At 41.5% G+C, this 16,237-nt stretch overlaps 2 protein-coding genes across 3 annotated transcripts in view; both read left to right on the forward strand.

The window, feature by feature from the left end:
* The window catches only part of LOC103067447 (inactive phospholipase C-like protein 2), a 53,128-nt gene extending 41,267 nt beyond the window's left edge, over nucleotides 1-11,861 (forward strand). The window contains exon 7 of one of the 2 annotated variants that reach the window (XR_015796622.1): nucleotides 975-1,104. Coding sequence is in view for 1 of the 2 variants with exons in the window: in XM_088143460.1 (XP_087999586.1) it covers nucleotides 975-1,160 (186 nt within the window). In the remaining variant the exon portion in view is untranslated. Of the gene's footprint in view, nucleotides 1-974 lie in introns of both variants that reach the window. The other variant, XM_088143460.1, reaches the window with a different exon arrangement.
* A 2,435-nt stretch (nucleotides 11,862-14,296) lies between these two features.
* HCRT (hypocretin neuropeptide precursor) lies at nucleotides 14,297-14,859 on the forward strand. The gene has a single exon (XM_007424912.3). The coding sequence runs from the start codon at nucleotides 14,331-14,333 to the stop codon at nucleotides 14,748-14,750; it is 420 nt and encodes a 139-aa protein (XP_007424974.3). The 5' UTR covers nucleotides 14,297-14,330; the 3' UTR covers nucleotides 14,751-14,859.
* Nucleotides 14,860-16,237: the final 1,378 nt, after the last annotated feature.

The raw sequence follows: 16,237 nt of genomic DNA on the forward strand, positions 1-16,237 counted from the left end.
ACGACTGAACAACAACAACAACAACAACAAAGCATGCAGATATTCTTAGAGATAAATAAGTTATTCTGTTGGATTAGGGCATCCATGGGGTTGGGGTGGGGGGTAGAAGAGATTAAATATATTGCAACCACAATTAAAAGTCTTCCCCGTGTGTCTGTACATGCAGCAGTGCAATGGAGCTCGTATCATGATCGCACAAGACACATTTAATCATTTGGATGTCATTTTCGCAAACTGTGGACACTTCTGTTTGCCAGTCCCTTTCATGTCCCTTACATAATCCCCATCCCCAATGCGCAGAACAGTTTTGCAGTTTAAATTCTATCCAGATTGTTAAATATGCAAGGCTAAAGAATAAGTTTAAAAAGTACATGTGTAGGTTAATTCTTTTCATATTAAGCAAATCATTTAAAGCGGGCAAGGGAGGCAAAATGAAAAGCTGAACCACTATTTAACTTGCTAAGATGTGTGTAATGAAATGCAAGCTGCAAACTTGAAATGCTAATACAGATCAACTTTTGTCTATCATATACAGCTTAGAGAAGAACATTCTTTATATGGCCAGAAGCACTCTCTTCATTATGAATGGACACATTTTAGGACTGTACCTGAGATACATACCTTTGCAGTATTTCCTAGGCTCTTCTTTGAAGAAATATACAGCAGAATTATCCACTATGTGCATATACTGGAGGTGTTTGCTGGAGTATCCAGATTGGAGGGGAAGGATGTGAACAAAAACCTATTTCGGGGGCACTTGCATTGAGCAAAATTACACTTGAGCAGTGTTCCACTTCCAACCACAGATGTGTCTCCATCCATTTCCTGCTGCTGTTCTTGAGATATCTCAAGTTATCTGATGGGAAAACTAGAAACTTAATTAAAAATAGAGTGTTCTGTATTTTTTAATGTTACAGTTTCTTTTCTAAGCGCTCTGACCACCTTTCTTCTCTCATACCTTTCCTCGCCTATAGGGCCAAGCTGATCTGCTCAAGCACTCCAAGGCTGAAGCACTAGATACACTATGGCAGATCCACAACGCAGCACAGTCGTGTGGCATTGGACGGAATGGAGCTGCCTCTCCTGACCTCTTCCGCAGTCGAGCTGTTCTTGACCCCATCCCAGAAGCTGAAGGAGCCTGCGAGCCAGGATCTTCCTGACTGGCAATGGCTAAGACTGTGGGAAGCAGTAGGATTTGTGGACACAATGGTTGCCATATAGGGACTTAGACAATGTGGCAGGTGCTTGTTTTTAAAGAGACATGGAGTCTCCATGTCTTCAACCCTGGGAAGGCAAATGAGAAAATGTCAATCAATTTGCAAGTATTTATGTGTATAATAACAAGTAGGGCTCCCTTGTTGCAAGATAAACAACCACCCCAAAGAGAAAATTTTAGGTGGCAGAAGGTATGGCTTTTACCTGGGAAATATAGCCTAAGTGAAAACTCTCTTGATCAAGCCCCACTGAAATGAACAGAAGTTTCACTGTGCATTTCAGCAGAGTTTCAGTAGCCGATAGCTAACAAAAACAGATCTCCCAGTGCTCTGGGCCAGCAAGCAAGCCCGATCCGGAGACTTTGAAGGGAGTCTGGGATGTAGCAACTGACCTGTTCTGGAATTCCTTGGTTGAGTCTCCTAGCAAGAACTGGGAGGTGATAGACTCTGGTGGTACTGCCCAAGTTGAATTCCTATCTGATATTGCTCAGAGGTTCTTGGCTGAAGATCTATTACAAACATGAACCTTACTGGTTGTGAATTGTTGTAGCTCCTGTAATGAGTGAGAGAAGACTGCTGTTTGGATCTTCTTGAGATGGCGGTGTTAACAACTTCTCTTTCTCTTTCACCCCTCCCTCCCTGACGTCTTTCTCATCTGTAGCTTTCCTTAGAGCAGTTTAGTAGCAGAAGTATGAGTGGATCCAAATGATGTTGGGCTACATCTCCCACAATCCATGAACACTGGCCACAGTGGCTGAGGATAATGGAAATGAAGTCGAACAATATCTGAGAGATGCAAGATAGAGAACCACTGGATTAAAAGGAAGGTGTTTATGTTTTCCTTGTTACCTTCCTGCAGTGCTGAAATGAAGGGTGTGGGGTGGATGGTGAAGAACTCTTAAGATTTCCTAGCTGGAATTTGGTTATTCTTCTAACTGGAAGTTTTCATAAATTCTGTGGTGTCAGTTATAGGGTTGCCATCTCTGTTTCCTCTCAAAAAACAAAAAAAGGGGGAGGGAGTGAGGGAGCCAGACTGAAAAAAATTAACAGTTAATCTTCCAAAGATTTATGTTGATCATAAATCAGTATAAAGATAAAAAGATAAAACCCAAATTTTAAACATCAGACCACTGTTTCTTCAACTGTATTCTCATTGCATTCACAACATGTTCTGTAGGAAGCTCAATTCAAAGATGTTGATGCTTAACATTATCTCGAGGAATTATCCACAACTCTTCAAATTTAGATTTTTTCAAGGTATCCCTCAAAATTTGGAATCGTAGAGATGAAAATTGTGCTATGCTCTGCCTTTGTGCAAAGCTGGGCTTTGGTTCTGTCTCTTGGTCTCTGTTTCACTTTTTTATTTGGGGCTTGGGAAGGGGAGGCAAGGTTGCAATCCTGCTGCTGGACCCTGCTTTTTTCCTGCCTACTTTAGAGGACTTACTCTGGAATTGATGGGCTGGATTTTGTTGACAATAAAGCCTGAGCTTCTCTTTTGGTTGTTCTGTTCCTTGTACCCTCCTTGATGTTAGAACCTTGTACTAACCCAACAGAATCAAACAAGTTTGTACCTGTTAAGAATAGCCACTGCGTGGCTCCTAGACAAGGAATTTTAAGAACAATATTTCTGTGTTATACATCCAGGTATATCGGTTAAGCACCTGCACAGAGCCCATGTTGGAACCTTCTAGAACAGAAGACTTTTGGTCAGAACCATCATCTAGTGCACGTGTGCAGGACAAGTCCTACCTTTTCCCTCAGTTCTCTTTCAGCTTCTGAGCGAGCAGCATTGGGAACATGCTCTGTCAGGCAGATTTCTTCACTTTTTGTTATGCATTTCCTTATACTTTAAAAATCTACAGTGAAGCACAAACAACACTAAACAACACTTCTTGAGATGCTTGGAATCAAGAATTATGGAGGCTACTCGTAAAATTGAGCATTAAATTGCTGCCCTAAGATGGTAGCTCTCGTTGCCTTTGTTGTTTGGGAGGAGAGACATTTTAGATGTTTGCCCTCATTGCCAACAACTCACCAAATAGGAAAGGCAGAACAGATCTTCCCATCTTTGGGCCTTATTGTGAAACCACTCCAGTCTGTTACATCAATTTCAGAAATATGTTCCATCCTCAGTGAAGAGGCAGTTCTATTCCATTCAGTGCCATCTAACCTAGTGGTAGCCATAATACCAGTGATAATCCATGCAGACATATATTTGGCAGTGCTATGCTACACTCATGAGATTCTTGTCTCAACCCCAAGATCTGGAATTCTACCCTGTGAATCAGAAATAGAAACAGTGTCTTTGATTCCAGAGTGATAGGTACAGACCCTTCTTTGGGCATACATTTGATATCTCATGTACCTCCTTGGAAGGACTTAATAGACCAATGAATGCATTTCACAATCTTTTCTGAGTCCACCATAGAATTCCTAACAACATTAATGTGAAATTACTCGCCATGGTGTTCCATTCCAACCCTTCAGAGGAAGAAAGGAAATTACTATGAAAAGGCATTATAGAACCTGTAAAAAGTCATCCTCCTGCTCTGGGATTCTTTTCTCAGAATTTTATATTCCCTTCTCTGTCTTCTTTTGGACCTTCAGAAGGACAACAACTGTTCACAAACCATAACATTCTATATAAAGCACTTCTTCCCTTCACTTCTGGAAAGGTTAGCCAGAGCTACTACCAACACTCTTTTGCTGAATTGCTTCCAGACTGACCTCAGTCTTCTGTATTTGTGCCCTATAGAAAGTACCACAGGTTAAACTTTTATATGGCTCAGCCTGAAGATCTTCCAAAACATTTCTTTCATGTTTCTTTCAGAGATCTGGAATCCTCAGATCCTTCTCACCACACTGTATTTCATCCAGTGCTCTCTCTTTTGATGGGTGCCAAAACAAAATCTTCTTTTATCTGAGTGATTACAAGTGCCTCCTGGACAAGTTGGGTACCTCATTGTAATGACATCGAAGTTCACAAGTGACGTCTGAACATTCCATACAATATCGAACATTCTGCACAATTTAGCTACATGAGATTTCTTCCCATGCTCAAAGTGCTTTGGGCCATCAAACCAAATGGTTGCTTCACCAGACAGTAATTCTCAGTATTTTCTCCATTTGAGGGATTGACTTGTTGGCATCCAGCTAAAATACTCACTACAGTTTTGTATCAAGTCCAATTATGCTGTTGTCTTGGAAGGGGATGTACTCTGTTTCTTCCCCACTGGGACAAATCTCTAGTTACATACCTTCCCATCATTCATCATCAGAAGAGCTCTCTAGAGACTATGTCATTGCTCTTTATCCTTCTGTTGTGGCCAAAATGATCATGACTAAGTCGTTCAAAACTTAGCTGCAGTTATCCTTTAGATGCTTTTTTTGTTTTGTTTTTTTGGCCTCCTCTAAGCAATTCCTAGGGGACTTCATAACATTTACACAGGTAAATCCATCTCAGTAGGCATCAAAGGACATTCTATGAAAGCTACTGCTTAATTTAGGAGCCTTTCACTGCTGGAGGCTTGTGAGACAGCTACCTAGTCCCAAACCTCAACTTTCATCAGCCATTATTGTGTAGACACCTGGGAAGGTCAGGTGATTCCTTTTGATATGCTGTGCTGCCCTATACCCACTCTGAGGATTTGCCACTTTGCCTTGGTGAATGAGCTCGCTAATAGTCTGTATGTGTGAAGAGTCCTGACATGAACTCTATGCAAATGCATCACTTGTGTATGAATGAACAGAGGGCTACTGAAAGAACCACTTAAAAACATAGGTTTGGATAAGCAGCCTGTTCTTTTGTAAAAAGCTAAATTTAGTGCCAGCATTTCTGGGCTGAAAAAATCTGGATGTCCATTAGATGGAAATAGATCCAGAAAATAATGTTTTGCTACCATCTAGTGGTTAACTGGATTTTTCAGCCTATATAAGGTAGTCCTAGCTAAAATTCTCAAATGTTTTTACTTCAACCTGGTGCCCCCAGATGTTTTAGATATTAACAGCTCCTATCAGTCACAATCTATTTGGCCCATACTTGGGGTCATGTAATTGTAGTCTAGAGTGCCAGGTTAGAGATAATTGAACTAAATATACACAATAAGGACAAACTACACTAGAATTAAAAACATATTTGTAGCTAATATGCAGGGTTTTTTAAATAGCATCTGCTGATAATTATTGGAATCAGGACAAAAGTTTAACCTTTTCTTTTGTGCTGCAGTGGTGAGGGAACCCCCCTTTCCAGAGTACTGTTTGTCCTTCGGTTGGGCCAATTGAGAATTTCCCTTTAAAAGATCTGGTAGTTTTAGAAAAAGGATTTTTTTTTCCCCGGCTGCAGCAAGAGAAGAAAGGATTACATTCTCCTTATTAGCATATGCATGTGTACATACTTGATCTGATACCATTAACAGCTAGATTGAGGGCTCACAGTCCTAACCAAATACTTCCTATGGTAAAGTTGATGTACCTGGGCTGTAAACATCTGGATGACCACCTCATGGTAGCAAAGATGCACAAAAGACTCTAAAATATACAGAAAACTGTTGGTGCCCTCTGGAGTTTCACAGCCCATATTTATAGCCCTATCCTCTAGCAAATTACTCCTTAATGATTTTATATCTGATAAGAAAATAAATGGAAGGGATGCTGAGGTTGATTACAAGTTGGTTCCCCTGTAAGATAACACAGTGAAAGCCACATCTGAGATACTTGGGTTATTGGGCAGATTATCTTAATAAAGCAGTGAGAGATTCCTATTGATGAGCCAAATATTAAGCAGGACTACCATGACTGCATTTCAAAAAACCAAATGACCATTGGCTTGAAGCAACATTTTCTGTAATTCTTTGTTGCCATCTACCAGATGTCTGGATTTTGCAGCCCAGATGTGGTAGCCGTACCATGAAGCCTAAAATGAAGGGCAAACGGCTGTGGAGAAAAGGAAGTAGAGGGTAGTTGATTAACCTTCCTTGATCATGCTCTGATGCCCCCACTTCCCAGGATCCAAACCAGATGTGCTTAGGATTGCAATAAATATCTTGCATGTCAGTATTTCCCTGCTACATGTATATGAGTATTCCTCCCCGATGAGTTTACTAGGTCTTGAAGTAGTTCTGCCTTTCAATTTTTTTTAGTGGCATGGCTGTGTTTGCACAGCCAACCCCATTAACCTAGTATGTTGCATAAACTCAGCTACTGTAGTTAGTGAATGTTTCAGTGTGCTATGCAAACCAAAGCCATTGGGGTAATTTAATAAACCACGGTTAACTAAACTCAGGATTAGCACACATGGGCTTTCCCCTGTCTATCTTGTCCACTGCTTCAAAAGAACACTTTGAACCTGCTGGTGGGGGGTGGTTATGCTCCCCCTTGCCTTCTGGGGCCACCAGATCCAGGCTGCAAAAGTCTGCATGGCCACTAGATGGCATCAGAGCGTAGCATTTTCTATTTATTTTTGCTCCCACCTAGGAGTAGATGAGCTTTTTCAACCCAGCTCTACTAGTCTTACTTACTCTTTCAAACCTGACCTTGTATTGGTCCAAATCCACAAGGCACTGGAAAGGAAAGGCCCCAATTTACCATCATTACAAGGAGAGGCAGTCCTTGCACAGAATTTGCAGAAAGTCAACTCAAGTTCTTGGGTAGACTTTTCAGACTGGAGCTGTCCACTGAGTGAGCAACAGCAGCAAGAATCACGGGTCCTTAAATAAGCTGCTTTCCCAGAACTGTGTGGAACAGAGATGGAAGAGAAGAGTGGGTTTGCTTGGTGGCAGAGCCACAAGAATAAACACAAATAGAACGTCCTGCCTTGTGAGAGTGAATCTCAGAGAGATGAGGGGAAAAGAAAACTTTGAGAAGAGGGTCAGAATGGCTGGATCCTTCCTCTTCACTACAATATCTCAATTTTAATAGTACTTTTGCAATTCCTGTTAACCAGATTTGTGCAACAAGCCTTTAACTGAAAAACCAACAAGGAGGCTATCTGCAAAAGTGAATCTGGTCATGATAAAAGTTAATTTAGGGGAAAACAGATTGAATTGCAGAACCAGAAATAAAATTGCAGCAGAAACATTCAGAAGAACCTCCCTGGAGAAGTAAATCCTGATCAGAGTATGCTGCATGTTGAGTGTAGCTATTTGTGACAAAGGGGAAGTTAGAATAAGAGTTCTAGGCTTGTTTTTTGTTCCAAGTTAGCTATGGTTTGTAAACCATTTATGGCTTACAGTATCACATGAACACAGTTCTTTTATGAGTTACCTTTTGACATCAAGGTTGCTATTTTCATTTAAGGATTTGAGGCTAGGAAAACATGATTTTGAATGAGTTCATGATGAATTAAGCCTTGATTTGTTTAACGGTGGTTTACTTAATAAATCACAATTGTCTGAGTTCACATGTGTACAATCCACAGTGACTGGTGTCGTAAAACATATTAAGCCAGAACCAAAGAAACCATATTATGGCTTACCGCAATGCATAAACTGTGGAGTCCTTGGGGTTCTCTGAGCTTGGTTGTTTTCTTGCAAACGTTTCATTATCCGGCTAGGTAACATCTTCAGTGCTCTTTATTGGTACCACAATGCATAAAGCTGGTCATGGAGATGGTGTACTTACAAGAATCTACTTTTGTTAGTGGGGGGTTCGACTATTTAATTCCTAGTATTCCTTCCAAACTGAAACCTGTAGGACTGTATTAGATGACACATTCTCCCCAAACTAATTTTGGGGGCTCTCAGTTCTCTGAAGAGCCATGTGCCACTGTGGAAGTATGCTAATGCCACGTGCCGGACTGGGAAATGAAAAGGGCATGACTAGCTTCTTGGTCTGTGTTTTTAAGGCAATTAGTCTAATGGGGCCATGCTTACGAATACAGCCTGCCTCATTATCTCTGGCTAGCCTACAGCTCCTTTTGTAGGCTTCTAAGTGGTTGCCTGGTTCTGCAGACAGTTGTAGGTTTTGTTAGTCGAGGGGAAATGACAAAGCAGGTAGATGTCTCCCCTCGTCTCTAAGAGACGGTACACAAAAGGGTTCTTTGGTTCCTTTTCTTGACCCTATCTTGAGGGATGGTGGGGAAAGTTTTACTTTTGGGGTGGGGAGGGAGGACATAAACAGGAACAATGTGGCTGCATAACCTAGCCTTATAAAACAGCCGCCTCCTCCAGCATTCGATTAGAGCATTGCCCTGGAAGGTTATGTCACAAGCCCTCTTGTGGCCTTGAAGAGACCAAGACTATGGAGAGCCACAATATTAAGGTAATGGTCATGCCCCTTTCTAACTGGCAAAAAGCGTAAGGAGAGGGTGATGTTGGCTTTGAAATAGTAATTTGGGATGAAGAGATGCAAGCTGGAAAAACTTCTCAGAAATTGCTGAGGACTAACTTGGAGAGGAAGGGAAATTAACTGACTGATCTAATCTTACTATACAACTTGAAATTAAATCTGCAATGTATGTTGAAAATAACTTATTTCACCAGGCTTCGGTTTATATGGCAGACTGCAATCTTGCTGAGGGTCATAGAATGCCCCAGCAGACAGAATGCTATGAGACTCAAAAGTTTGAATCGATTTAAAATGGATGCCATGGATAATATAAACTCATACCATGCTTAGAAGTACCCAACTCCTCTTTGTGGCTCTTGATTTCAACCATGCTCTCATTGCTGGGTGGCATCAGAGCACTCAGAAGAATATGGAGAAGAAAAGCAATACTATTATCTCTGGTCAGACTAATTCAGAGAGCCTGGGTGGAAGAAATGTCCAGATTGGATAAATGCACATTGGGGGTGCTGATGTTGAGGTTGGATTAAATGGATGAAGAAGCTGAGTCAAGTAAGCATGATTCAGCAAAGACATACATTATGGGGGAGGATGCCCTTGATCAGGAATGTGCTGGGGAGCAGGGTTGCTAGCAGAAAAATAGAAATTATTCTGAGTGAAGGGACAGCAACAAATGTGCTTGAGTAGAGAGACAGAAGATGGAAAAGGAGACCAGTAAGAAGTGTCTGTCTTGATCTGGGCAAAAATACATCTGGATTAGGAGAGGGTGCTGAATAATAATCTTCCACACCAGACTTTATTTGAAGGACTCCTAAAATGAAGGTGCAAGTAAATGACTGGGAACCATTTATTGACTCGAAACCCTTTATGGATTGGAAACCCCTTATAGACTTTTGTGTAAAACAGGAAAAAAATGAACTTATGATTTATGGTTTTGATGATGAGACAGGATAGATAATAGAAAGAAGAGAGTTGTAACCATAGAGTAAGAGGTAAATTTATGATTGTACTTATAACTGCTGCAAAGAAGATTGGAAGCTACTTCTTTGTATCTTTTTTCTTTCTTTTCTACTTTTCTTTTACTTTTTTCCCTTCCTTGCACTTTTAGCTTTCTCTTTGATTTCTTTCTTCTTCTTTTCTTTTTTGTACTTTATATTAGTTTGTATTAGTTCCTTTTAAAAAAAAGTTAATAAAAATTATATGTGAAAATGAAGCCGCAAGTACTGCAGCAAATTCATGGGCAGAAAACTAAACAGTTCTGGCTGCCTGATCTCAGAAAGAAAATATCGGACCTGGGAAAGGGGCAGAAGAAAGAATCCCAAATGGTTGAGGAGAGGGTGGTGAGTGGAAAGTTTACAACAAGCGAGGCTTGCTAGTTTAGGAAAAAGGATGGTTAAGTTACAGGAGCATGGCAACGATTGATAAAATTATGCATGATGTGGGGGAAGTGAATAAGAGTTTTTTCTTCCTAAGACCAAAACTCAGTCATCTAAGGAAACTGATCTATACTGAAATGCAGGACAGACAAAAGAAAGAATTCCTTCTCATGGCATGTGCTTCATTCACAAGATGTGGTGAGGGCCAGCCCCTGACTTAGAGAGCTTTAAAGAGAGGATCAAACAAATTGATGGAGGCTATTGATAGCCACTAGTTTTGCCATTTATATGTAACCGCTGAAGAATGTGCCTCAACACACCATGTGCTGGAGAACACAAGCCAGAGGTATTACTGTTTTGGTATCCTACTCATGAGCTTGCTTGAGGCATCTCATTATCCATAGGAAATGGTTGAGGTCTACTGAATTGTTCCCAGTCATGGAGGAAAGGGTTATATCCCCATGCCCCTGTTAATACCATCTACATTTTGAAAAGCCTGCACCTAAAAGGCAAAAATGTGGCTTAGTTCCCAGAACACACACACGGTTAACCTACCCACATAGGTTCAGTTATCCCAATTCTCTGGGTTTTGCACTGTATAAAGTAACCCCACTGGCTACTTTGCATAATACTCCTGTTCTAACACTGATCAAAGAACTGGTAAGCAGCAAGGAAAAATTATGTGAGTTACCTTGAGGCTTGAAAAGAAGTTATTAGTGCAAGGACACCCAGAACAAGCAATTAAAGCCTCCTCCCTTTATATTTATTAATGTTAGAATAGCAAAAAAAACAACCACCCCGAACTAGTTATTAATCCAGATCTTTTTTCTGCTCCCACTCCTCAGTTCCTCCTATCTAGAAGTGTCCTTTTGCTACAATCTGAATGCATATTAATTTAACCAAATTAGGGATAATTGAAATGACGGCTGGAATTACAGTGCAGTATATCTGGAGGGCATTATAATTAGGAAAGCAATGTTATTACAATCTTATATTCTCTGGTTGCCTTGATGCATTTTTAAGTTCATCGTCCGAGCTCATTTCAGCTTGCGAGGGAAAATGGTATGCTTTAGCATAAAACATCCTTATTATTGACATAGGCTGGGTTCATATACAACATACTGCATCACAGACTAGCCAACCATCTTTTTATCCCAGCAAACCTGCTCTGTATGACAAATTCATGGTTTCGTGGGTTATGAGGACTCACCAGGTTAACTGAAGAATGCATGGGTCAGTTAACTACCTGCCAACTCAGACAGTCCTTAATAATAAGTCTCTATTGTTGTCCTTGGATAGCCCAAATGGCATCGTTCCACCTAAGAGGAAAAACAAAGGGTTGCAACATTTTCAAATGGTGTTTGTGGGGAAGGGGAATTCAAAGAAGCACAAATTAAACCAGGCATACTTTGGGGGCATGGAGTGCAAGTTGGCTGTTTGGGTTGATGGACAGAAAATTCCATCAGAGAGCAGAGGTAATGAATGGGAATGTCCGGAAGGAGGGCAAGGATGTCTGGCATACTGACCATTGTAGGTCCAGTTTGTATGACCTAGTTTTCATTATGGCAACATGCCAGGATTGTGTGAACAGTTTTTTTTTCTTATTAAAATGTATGACTTATTGGAGGTGATGCCTTCTTTTGCATATAGTACAGAGCCATTACACCCTAGCTATTTCTCACTTGCTTTTTCTGCACATCTTACATGCAGAGGTAACTGTGTTTCACTTATTACACTTGATACCTCAGATTTCTCTGAAATAATAATAAAAACAACAATAACAACAGCAATAATTTATTATATTTATGCGCCGCCCAACGTCCAGCAACTCTACATTCTCTTATTCAGGTATACGTTGTTTCCCTCTTCAGTTTAATTTTTTATGTGTCTCATATTTCCACTGATCCTTTGGACTAAAACCAGCCCAACCTGAATTCTCCAGAGACATTGGGACTGTGGTGCCTGAATTCCTAGCTAACATAACCCTTGGGGTCCCAATACATCCAATACATCCAGAGGACACTATGTTGTAGAAAACTATTCTGGACTTTTAATTTATATCCATTGCTTTGAAAAGCTTGTTACTTACTTCTAGTCACTCCTTGTTATAATATTTTGCACATCTGGCTAGTTTCAGATTTAGTTCTATTTAGAGTAAAACTATTATTTTCAATCTCTGAACAGCCAGTATTGGCATTCCTTCCTGGATCTCCAAATGGCCTGATCACTTTTCCTGCACTCTCTCCTCACATTCTCACCCATCAGTTTCTATCACCTAGTGAAAAAATATTTTCCTCTAGGTCAGATTCATTGAGAATGTTGTATGGTTTCCCTACAACACATCCCTGGTGATTTCATTATCCCCATTCTCTGGAGTACAACATGCAACTGTCACAAAGCTATAGAATCCTACTTCCATTTTTTTTTATCTGCACTCAGTCATTACTGACTCTGCAGTGACTGCTTTTGGACAAGTCCTTTTTGCAGTTTTCAAGGCAAGGTGTTTCAGAAGTGGTTTGCCAGAGCCTCCTTCCTAGAGCAGAGGCCAACTGGCGAGCGCGGGAGGCGGGGTTTCCATTGCTTCGCGCCTTTTTCAGGTGAGCGCGGCTTCCGCACTACCAGCAACTGCTCCCAACTCCTTTTGCAAGGCGCTGCCAGCATTTTTCCTCCCACTGGAGTGAGAGTACCCATTTATCTACTCACGTAAGTTTTTGAACTGTTGGGTTGACAGGAACTGGGGGAGGAAGCAGGAGCTCACCCTGCTGCGTGAAGGCTGGGCTCAAACGGCTGAAGTGTCGACCATTTCTGGCCGGCAACTTTCAGCGTGATTAAGCCACTGCGCCACCACGTCCCCCATCCTACTTCCATACACATCCACAATCAAGATGGCACTAATTCATACTTTCTGACATAATTTTAGCCCTTTTGTTTATAATTTAAATCCACATCTTCCCTTCCATACATATATTCAATCAACTTCACTCTACAGGATGAGACCACCTTCATTCAGTCTGTTACATCTTTCCCCTTTCTCTTAATTTCACAGTCACATAACACATCTATTTTTATTTCATTCATTTGCTAATCCATGTTCTTTTTAATTTATTCCTCTTATACTTTAAGTCTCAGTTTTCCATATAGCTTGGAAATTACCAGATGGACCTATAGACGTTGATCTCTAATGCTATTATAGCTTTGGTCAATCAAGGTTTTTGCACAAGAGAAACTTTTTAATAAGAGAAGGAAAGATTAGACTAGGTTACCAAACCTGGTTACACTTATGCCATTTGTAGTATTCCCTGCTAACAGCAAGGACAGGCGCTGACATTTGTAGCGTATTTTGGCCAGCATGCCATTAGCACAACCAGAGCCATGTTTTAGCCCAAGGGTGCTCATGTGATGCTGTGTACACTACAGCACTTCATTTAGACACTATCTTGCAAGCCGCTATACATGCAGTGTACAAGCACACTCTCGGGAGACACCAAATCCAACCCCATCCCCTACCAAGACTATTTTCTTCTCCACGGCTAGCACCCTTTCTACTAGGCAGAGCATGGTAGTAGTAATTTTCAGTATCATGAAAGGCTAGCTATTCCATTTATTATTAGAGATGCTTACAGGATTTTCTGCCTCAAGGGCCCTAAGACCTGCCTTGGATGCTATGCAGAGCTAATCATAATACCCAAGACTGCTCAAGTCACTTTATGAACTGGAGACAAAATCTCAGATGCCTCTCTTTCGGGGAATACAACTCTAATAATGGTAAAATAATGTAACCATTTGCTCACTTGCTATTCAGTACAAAATCAGCAGCTGGCATTAGACTAATGGTAGAAGAAATCTTATTTCAGGCAACCAAATGTCATGGGTCAGTGCTCGGTTAAAGCTGATGGCTTTGCTGTGACATCTCTCTGCAGATTTAAAAAATGCTACCTTGAAGGGGGTTGGATATCTGCCTCCTACCTAGTAAACTAAATTTGCCTTTCTTGCCCTCCCAGCTAAATTCCCTCATATCTTTGGTATTTACACTGTTCCAGAGACTGACTCCTGTTCATCCACTTATAACAGACTCTCAGGGTTTTGGTTCATGTATCACATCCAGCCATAATGAAGTTTTTTCTTTCTAACAATGTAATGTGTGAAGCCACCCACTGTGACTTATTCAACAAAGCATGCTTTAAAATAAACCACGGTTAAGTAGCATGAGCCCAGTTTATATTTTTCGTGATATTCATGAATCTCATGCCAGCCAAATATTGGTGATGTAAAACATAAGAATATCTTTTTAAGGCAGGAATGGGGAAGTTCCTTGTTGTGTTAACTATTTCTCTGTTGGAAGTTACATCTTCCATCCATGCCAGCCAGGCTTCTTAATGAGGCATGCTGGGAGTTGTAGTCCTGGAGTGCAACACTTTCCCCAACTTCGACCTATCCTTGAAATGGGCTCACTTATATCATGTCTTCACAGGTCCGGAGAGCCACCTCAGTTCTCCTGCTCCTGCTGTTGTGCTCCTCTGCTGTGGCCAACCGAGCTGTGCCAGACTGTTGCCGACAAAAAAGCTGTTCGTGCCATATCTTTGAGCTGCTGCATGGGATGGGCAACCACGCCGCCGGCATCCTGACCATCGGCAAGCGCAGCAGTGCCACAACTGCCAGGGGCTTCCAGAGCCGCCTGTACCACCTTTTGCATGGTTCTGATAACCAGGCTGCTGGGATTCTCACAATGGGCAAGAGAGCAAATGGGCTAGCCTTGCAGCTCAACAAGAATGTGCCCATAATCGCCCAGGTGGTGCCCACCCCATATGCTGCAGAGCCTGATCCAATCACAGGCTGCCTGACTTCCCAGAAGACCACTGCCCCAGATCACATTTACTAAGGAACTACAAATAAGGAAGTCCTTTCCAAGAGTTTGCACAAGTCCTTTCTGCTTTCTATCATCACTGCTGTTGGTTGCTATTTTACACCAGCCAGGTGCTAGGTGCTGTCCAAAGATAGCAGGGGTGCATTTCTTTCCTTCTATAAATAGCTCTTTCATTTATCTGTCACCACATTCTCTTCCAAATAAAGCCTCTTGTGTTTAATAACTGCTTTGTCAAGGATCTCTGTGAATTCAACCCAGAAATCCCTAGCTGGATCAACCAAAGATCCATCTCTACTGGCTTTCTATTTCTCAAGCCCTTTTAGACAGCCAACAGGACATACAGGACATGACTGGGTCCTAGATCTCTTTTCCCCCCTTCTGCCACTCAGAGCTGCATCACCTCTGCATAGGAAAGCTCAGATCTCTCGTTCTGTCTTCCATTACCGAGAGATGTGCTGCCTCTGATTGCCTATAACACTAGCAAATAAACCCTCTTCAGGCAAAACATCCAGGCAGAATTTCCTTAGCAATTTCCTTAGCAATCATGAACATTATATGCCCAGTGTGTGTGCCCACCCCAGTTTCTGTCAGACATGGTCCATGCTAAGGTGCCATTAAATTCCACTGTAGTTATCTCTGTGGTCCCAAATTGGCTGAATTCCACTGATCTATCTCTGCAATAACTGCTTCTGTCTGTCCAACACTGCCCGCCCAGGTGGATCTGTTGCTTTTGTATGATTTCACGGCGTTGGCAGCAGTTGGCAGCCAGAGGGCAGTGTTGGCCAAGAAAGCTGGCACCTCCAAATCTCTTTGTGTGCTAGATTCTTTTGTGTGCTGACAGATGCTTGACTGGCTGTCTAGGCAGTCGGATCTGAACTTATAATTCAAACTGCGTAAGAGCTCTTTGTGGTTAGCACAAAGTTTGCTCATGCTCAGGAACATTTTTCCTATCTGGGGTTTCCTCATTGTGCAGAATCCTAGCACAAATTAAGCTAACCTTGATTTGAATCTAAATAGTTCCCCTTAGAACGTTCTTTCTTTTTTCATCTTCACTTTTTACAAATTGGGCAGTAGTTGGTTTCTAACCAGCATTAAACTGCAGTTCAGTCCAACAGCATCCTCTATGTGGACAGCAGGCACATAATCCCCAGATTCATTAGGGCCAGCAGTCAGTTACACTACTGCTGAACTGAGCGGTCTGTAGTCCGTAGCATGGGGTGCTCAACCCAATTTTATAGCACCTTTGGGCCAATTTTGTGAAGGTGGGGCGGGAAGCCCAGAGGGATGAAAATATCTGGAAAACAGGCATTTGAAATAGAAAGACCTCTCCAAATGGTCAATTTCGACTTTTTGAAAAGGAGGATTTGTTTGGGTTATATATGGATGCAGGGATTGTGTTTGTTAGCCTGGGTTTAGGCATCAGCACTCAGTGAGACCCTTCTTCTTTAGCATAAACTAATCACAGGGCCAGAGCTTACACACAACGCTTTAGACCAAAAGAT

The sequence above is a fragment of the Python bivittatus genome, unplaced genomic scaffold, assembly GCF_059951505.1.
Source record: "Python bivittatus isolate LINGU-HERP-01145 unplaced genomic scaffold, Pbiv_v1 ctg000410_np1212, whole genome shotgun sequence".
NCBI classification, from domain to species: domain Eukaryota; kingdom Metazoa; phylum Chordata; class Lepidosauria; order Squamata; family Pythonidae; genus Python; species Python bivittatus.

What these genes read in the sequence shown, in the direction of transcription:
- HCRT (XM_007424912.3), top strand. Translation starts at nt 14,331, where the DNA reads ATGTCTTCACAGGTCCGGAGAGCCACCTCAGTTCTCCTGCTCCTGCTG.